The sequence below is a fragment of the Oncorhynchus kisutch genome, linkage group LG29 (genome assembly GCF_002021735.2).
Source record: "Oncorhynchus kisutch isolate 150728-3 linkage group LG29, Okis_V2, whole genome shotgun sequence".
In the NCBI taxonomy this organism is placed as follows: Eukaryota; Metazoa; Chordata; class Actinopteri; order Salmoniformes; family Salmonidae; genus Oncorhynchus; species Oncorhynchus kisutch.
Genome location: NC_034202.2, coordinates 11730792 through 11738153, shown reverse-complemented (window position 1 = coordinate 11738153; position 7362 = coordinate 11730792). Strand labels below are relative to the sequence as shown.

The 7362-nt window shown below is 41.6% G+C and overlaps 1 protein-coding gene across 2 annotated transcripts in view; it reads right to left on the bottom strand.

The window, feature by feature from the left end:
• ttc33 (tetratricopeptide repeat domain 33) overlaps positions 1-7362 on the bottom strand; it is a 45406-nt gene that overhangs the window by 2756 nt on the left and 35288 nt on the right. For both annotated transcript variants that reach the window (XM_020465341.2, XM_031809189.1), the window contains exon 4: positions 1-804. This exon is cut by the window's left edge. In XM_020465341.2, the coding sequence (XP_020320930.1) occupies positions 433-804 (372 nt within the window). In that variant the 3' untranslated portion in view covers positions 1-432. The remainder of the gene's footprint in view (positions 805-7362) is intronic.

Here is a 7362-nt window from a genome sequence, read left to right as displayed (position 1 = left end):
TGTGCATATGTTCCAGGGACAGATTGATAAATACCACTAATTTGATGTGCATGCAAATTCTAGCATCTCCACATACGCCAGAATTTTGTGAGAAATTTACACATGGTTGATAAATGAGGCCCCAGGACATTTCAGACAAAAACCCAGTTGCTTCTGCCAGGGCAGTCTTTAAAAAAAAAAAAAATATCCAGTGTATTTTGCTAATCTTTATCAAGGGTGCCAATCATTTTGGACCTGACTGTATACATAATACACAAAAACAAGCATAATTGACTTGATTAAATCTACTGCCATCACCCACAGTCTCTTGTACACTACAACAAAACATAATAACGACATGCATAAGACTAAAGATGGAAAACTCAACAAAAACAAACAAAAATACCCATTTCACGAGACACATTTCAGCCCTTTTAAGTTCTTAGAAACATCTCATAGCCCTCGTGCTTTGACCAACTGATACTGTGATGAGGGTGTGTCCCCTGACCCCTCCTCCTCCACGGTTACCTCCCTTGCGTTCCCCTCAGCGTCTACCACCACCGCCGTCCTCTTCAGATCCTCATAGCGTCGCTGTCTCTCGGCCATGGTAGCGCAGGCCGCCACCACCTCATCGGACTCAAAGTCATAGTCCTGTTGGAGCTCTGGAGCGCTCAGGACCTCCCGCTGGGCCGCCTCCTCCCGCTGGGTCCGGTCCCATGCCGCCAGTCTTTGCTGCTGCAGCCTCCGTGCCCACGCCAGGTCCTCCAACCAGAGGGAGCGCTCTGACGGACACAGGTGGAGCCCCACCTGGAAAGACCTCACCGCCTGTGGATAGGACGAAGACTTTGGTGGTATTTTCCTTTCTGTAAACATACTTTTATTGACTTAAAATGAACACAACACAAACGACTGGTAATGAAAGAAACATTTCATGGGGAAGATGAATGGCTTTGAAAGCAAAGGTTTCAAGTAGGGTTGGGCGATGCCAACCTTTGTCTTATTGTGATTATGTACCCATAAAACATCATGATATACGATGCTATCAACCTTATTGGCCACCCTCCAAAATAAGTAATTCAAAATTGCTAAAAACGACAATTGGGCTATAGCGCGGATGAATCATGACAAAAGATGTTATTGAAAGCCTGGGCCGAGGCTAAGTGCAGGCAACGGCAAATATTTTTGAATATTCCTTTCTGGTGGAAGAGCAGAACAGTTTTTTTGTGTGCCTGTGTCGGTCTGTGTGGTGCGCACATGATGGAGCAGTGACTGTCTGATGAGGAATGCTCCGTCTTCGTGAGCTAGGATATGGGCCTACTTCATGGGTAGGATAAAAGCAGCCTACCGTCTTCAGCACTGGATAATAAATGCTTAATTTGCCTCAAAATAATAGAAAAATAAATATTGCTTGTTCTCGCTCTCAAAGTGATTGAGAAAAACCTATGCCTAAACTTAGACTATAGACCCTCATTCTTGCTATTTTTGAAAGCCACAACGACAACACCTTCGTAGGTTAGAATATTTGAGAAAAAAGCTACTGTTAATAACTTTAACTTGTCTTAAAGCTTTTATGATTAGCCTAGCGGAGGATAGGTAATTGGCCATTTGGTTTTCAACCTCGCATAGAGGGATTTTCTCAACCCACATGGAACATGTCTTTCTTAATAAGCTTAATCTTGTCATGCGATTTTTCTATAGGCCTACACTCTTGATAGGCCAAATGTTTGTTCTCTCCCATTATGGAGAGAGAAGGGAATATAGGCTGCGTTTTTTTTTAAACAGCTAGACAAGATAAAATAAAAATATGATTAAAAATAATATTATAAAAAATTATAGGGGCGGCAGGGTAGCCTAGTGGTTAGAGCGTTGGACTAGTAACCGGAAGGTTGCGAGTTCAAACCGCCGAGCTGACAAGGTACAAATCTGTCGTTCTGCCCCTAAACAGGCAGTTAACCCACTGTTCCTAGGCCGTCATTGAAAATAAGAATTTGTTCTTACCTGACTTGCCTAGTTAAATAAAAAGGTAAAAAATAAATAGGCCATGTTTTTAAAAAAAAATTACATTTAAAAACAAAAAACACTTGTGTCCCTGCGAGACGTTGCAAGACATGGCTGTTCAATTAAGCTAAACCACAGTCTGTCACATTACGACGTCGTCACAGTCGACAATGGCTGTCTAGCATCGCCGATAGACGATACGATCGTAATATCGGTCAACTCTAGTGTCAAGCATTGCCGTAATAATTGAATAATCTTAATGAGTAAAAAAAACTGCTTTGGTTGTCACTAGGGGTCCTGTTTCTATGTACATTGCTAACGAATGGCCATCTGTCCCTTTCACTGGGAATGGGGTGCAGGTGTCTTGAAATAGGAATCAAGGAGATTTTGTCAAGGGAAGGTCTCTAACAAACTTTTTAAAATATAAAAAGGTATGTGTTTTTTATACTACTGGCAGGGAAAGATTCAGGGCTATGCTTTGAAATCAAATACCTATTTATTCAACTGTTAGAGCAGACCTAAATCAACTGATTTAAGAGTTAAAGGAGTATTGGGTGTTGTTGATCACAATGCCTGCTGAGAGGCAGCTCCACTACTACAGGGAACGACATACATTGCTGGTTCATATTGCAATCAAAGATCACTCTACCAGACGGTGTACAGTAAATAACCGTTGCGCCACATCCTGTCAAAAATGGTGTACAACTAAAAGTCAAAGGAATCACATGATTTATGAAGACGGAACTGTTAGTGGTTTAATATCTACGTTCCGTAATAGATGCGTTCAAAAGGATTCGTATGCAAGTCTGACGTACAAGTATATGCATAATCATTTCCTCTAATTTGATGATGCGACGAAGCATGAGTATGTCAACAATGTAGCTGTCGTCTATCAGCATGTCAGCTACGTCAAGAACAAAACTTTTCCCCGTCACATTAGTTTCAGTATAGAGATTTACTGCGACATTATTCCAGTCTCCATCATTCATCTGGCCAGGCAGAAGTACATCGATTTACACATTATTATCTAACAGAGGAGAAGAAATCCTACTTCGCACAGTAATGGGGTTAATAAGTCAAACAATCTACCACTAAGTGATATCTATGAGTTTGAAAATTACAGCTGACCGTGAATGAAATGAGTTGAATGGCCTACCATTAGAAATGCATTGCAGGGGCCTCCCGGGTGGCGCAGTGGTCTAAGGCGCTACCCAGGAGGCCCCTGCAATGCATTTCTAATGGTAGGCTATTCAACTAATTTAATTCACAATCAGCTGTAATTTTCAAACTCATAGATATCATCACTTAGTGGTAGATTGACTTTTAGCTGTGCCACCAGCGACTCTGGGTTCGAGCCCAGGCTCTGTCGCAGCCGGCCGCGACCGGGAGGTCCATGGGGCGACGCACAATTGGCCTAGCGTCGTCCGGGTTAGAGAGGGTTTGGCCGGTAGGGATATCCTTGTTTCATCTCGTACTAGCGACTCCTGTGGCGGACCGGGCAGTGCACGCTAACCAGGTCGCCAGATGCACGGTGTTTCCTCCGACACATTGGTGTGGCTGGCTTCCGGTTTGGATGCGCGCTAACTTCTTATGGCTGCAGGAGCAGTATTGAGTAGCTTGGATGAAAGGTGCCCAGAGTAAACGGCCTGCTCCTCATTCCCAGTTGCTAATATATGCATATTATTAGTAGTATTGGATAGAAAACACTCTGAAGTTTCTAAAACTGTTTGAATGATGTCTGTGAGTATAACATAACTCATATGGCAGGCAAAAACCTGAGAAGAAATCCAAACAGGAAGTGAGAAATCTGAGGTTGCTCCTTTACAATCGGAGGTTGCTCCTCTACACAAAGGAATTCTCCGGTTGGGACTTTATTGAAGATTTATGATAAAAACATCCTGCAGATTTATTCTATACTTAATCTTGAAATACAGGTCTTGAAATGTTTCTAAGACCTGTAATATAACTTTTAAAAAGTTTTTGGCCAAAGTTATGCGGGACCTGCATGAGCGTTTGGATTTGTATACCTAAGCCCTAAAAAAAGTAGCTACTTGGACATAAATAAATGGACATTATTGAACAAATCAAGCATTCATTGTGGAACTGCGATTCCTGGGAGTGCATTCTGATGAAGATCAAAAGGTAAGGGAATATTTATAATGTAATTTCTGATTTCTGTTGACTCCAACCTAGCGGAAAATTTTATTTGTTTTCTGAGGGCCGTCTCAGATTATTGCATGGTTTGCTTATTCCGTAAAGTTTTTTAGAAATCTGACACAGCGGTTGCATTAAGGAGAGGTATATCTATATTTCCATGTCTAACACTTGAATTTTCATCGACATTTATAATGAGTATTTCTGTAATGATGTGGCTCTCTGCAATATCACCGGAGGTTTTTGGAACTAGTGAACGTAACACGCCAATGTAAACTCTGATTTAAAAAAATATAAATATGAACTTTATCAAACAAAAACATGCATGTATTTTGTAACAAAGTCCTATGAGTGTCATCTGATGCAGATCATCAAAGGTTAGTGATACATTTTCTCTCTATTTGTGCTTTTTGTGACTCCTCTCTTTGGCTGGAAAAAGTTTTTCTATGGCTTGGTGGTGACCTAACAATCATTTGTGGTGCTTTCGCTGTAAAGCCTAATTGAAATCGGACACTGTGGTGGGATTAACAACAAGATTACCTTTAAAACGGTATAAAACACACGTTTGAGGAATTTTTATTATGAGATCTCTGTTGTTTTGAATTTGGTGCCCTGCACTTTCACTGGCTGTTGTCATATCGATCCCGTTAATGGGATTGCAGCCCTAAGAAGTTCTTAAGAAGCAGTGCGGCTTGGTTAGGTTGTGTTTCGGAGGGCGCATGGCTTTCGACCTTCGTCTCTCCCGAGCCCGTACGGGAGTTATAGCGATGAGGCAAGACAGTAGTTACTAACAATTGGATACCACGAAATTGGGGAGAAAAAGGGTAGTAAAATAAAAATAAATTAAAAAAAACATGCATTGCTGAATCCCTTCTAGCTATCTCCGACCAAACTCATTAACAACAAACTTTTTGTTATGGTGATGAGTTCCAAGATGGGGCTGGCCACCGCCTAAAAGCTTTTCACAGCAGTAGATTAATGAGACAAGATATATACACAACTTTATTTAATTTGATCATTAGTTAACTGTCCCATGGGTATTTCCACTAGGGAAAACTCTAGGCACTAGTTATAGATTCCTGTTCCCATATGTTGTGAAGCCACTCGCTCATGCACTCTCCCTTTCGCTTCTGCTCTCTCCTACTCTCTCTCTCTCTGGCTGTCTCACTCTCCTGCTCCCTTTCTCACTACTACTTCAGAGCAGAGAAGAAAGCTAATCACTTCCCCAGTACCTGTCCTGGGCTCCATGATGAAGGCAGCATGCTACTCACACTGAGCCCCAGGATCACGTTCCATCCATGGGAAAGAAGACCTTTGCCAGTGCCTGGCCAACATAGACTCAGGCCCCAGGCCAAGGATGTGTCACGCGTCAAACAGGGAAGCATTTAATGAAAAGTAAATAGGGGTAAAAAAAAATATATATATTAAAAAAAGAGCAGAGATCATTTTCCCTCATATTCCTGAGGGTCCAAACAAGACCACGACGTGATTCAAAGTGGTGAAGTGATTTTACAAGCCACTTATTACAGGGCTCCACAACCACACCCTGACTTTTATGATCTGTATCTGTGTGTTAAATGGATGGGACTTGCAACTTTCTGCCACTCTCTAATAAAGGAAACCTCAGCTCTTTTTAGGCCAACATTCCTAAAAGAGACTGGTTTGGTTTCCCCAACTGGCACAGGTATGCAAACAAAAATACCATAAAGGCTAAGTCAAGTGAAACTGCCAAGAAGAACCAGAGTTTTGACAAATTAACTCAGGCAAGTCAAGACTCATATGATAAACGGTTTGTATTCGCACAACTCTTTCAAAAGCATAGTTTCGTCAAGGGTGGAATTAGGTTCCCCGTTCTCCTTAGTTTATTACAACAATAATTCCCCAACCAAATGGCAAAACCGTCCCTTAGTTCTAAGGGCCTGTTTTTGTTATAACCTCCATCTAAATATTGGCTGATTTATTATTATAGCACTATAATAGCATTATTAGAGTTGGGGGTGCAACAGTAGATGTGTTCATACTGAACCGTGGGGGGGGGGGGGGGGGGGGGGGGATCTAGGTTCAGTCTGCTCTGTGAACCCGAATGAATACATAAAATAACAATTTAAAACACTATGCCTACGCTGTATTGTATGACTTGAGTACATCTGAGCTGAAAGAAATAATTGCCACATTTCAAACATGTTCTTGTTCCATCTGTACGATGGTGAGTGGTGGGGTCGATAAACCAAGAGGATTCTCCATCATTGTTTAAATCTCCAGTTTGGGAATATGTTGGTTTCCCAGCAGATTAGAGAGAGTATGTCGCCACTGCTGGTTTAGTGAACTGTTAGACACCTAATTATAGCACACATGCCATTAAGAGTAAATTCCGGGCACTAGGTAAAGAGAGAGAAATAGAGAAAAGGAAAGATAAATGCCAGAAAAAAACAGCGGGAAACAGACTAAGAGAAAACTGAAAGGTAGATCGAAAAGAGAGAGAGAAAAGCAAACATGAAAAAACAAACAGGAGACTTGAATATGTGATGCCGGAGATCACTGCGCCAGTCCATGTGCAAACATGGCACTACTCAAACATGTCGATGCACACAATGTCCTGAAACTCGACTGAACAAGCCCCTCTTAAAATAGACAGGCACTTTCTCCTCTCCTCCTAATACCTATCCATTATATGTATTGGAAGTGTGTATATATATTAATTACACTATAAATGGTGACAAATGGTGCCCACAAACTGTTAGGGCCTACATAAAGCTGTACCAACAGCAGAGTCACAACAGCAGTACCAACACCTTACCACTGCTACACCTGGCTATCAGCGGAGCTTTGCCTGGCAGCAAAATGGTTCATTCAGCCTAATGTTTTTCCTTTTACAAACACATAGCTGATATGGCTGACTTGCTTAAAACAAATGTTTCTACTGACAATTGAGATGTACAAACATTGTCCTGTTTTTCAACAGGACAATGACCCCACACACCTCCAGACTGTGTAAGGGCTATTTGACCAAGAAGGAGAGAGATGACCTGGCCTCTACAATCACCCAACCTCAACCCAATTGAGATGGTTTTGGATGAGTTGGACCACAGAGAAGGAAAAGCAGCCAACAACTGCTTAAAGACTGTTGGAAAAGCATTCCATGTGAAGTTGGTTGTGAGAATGCCAAGAGTGTACAAAGCTGTCATCAAGGCAAAGGGTGGCTACTTTGAAGAATCTCAAATATAAAATATA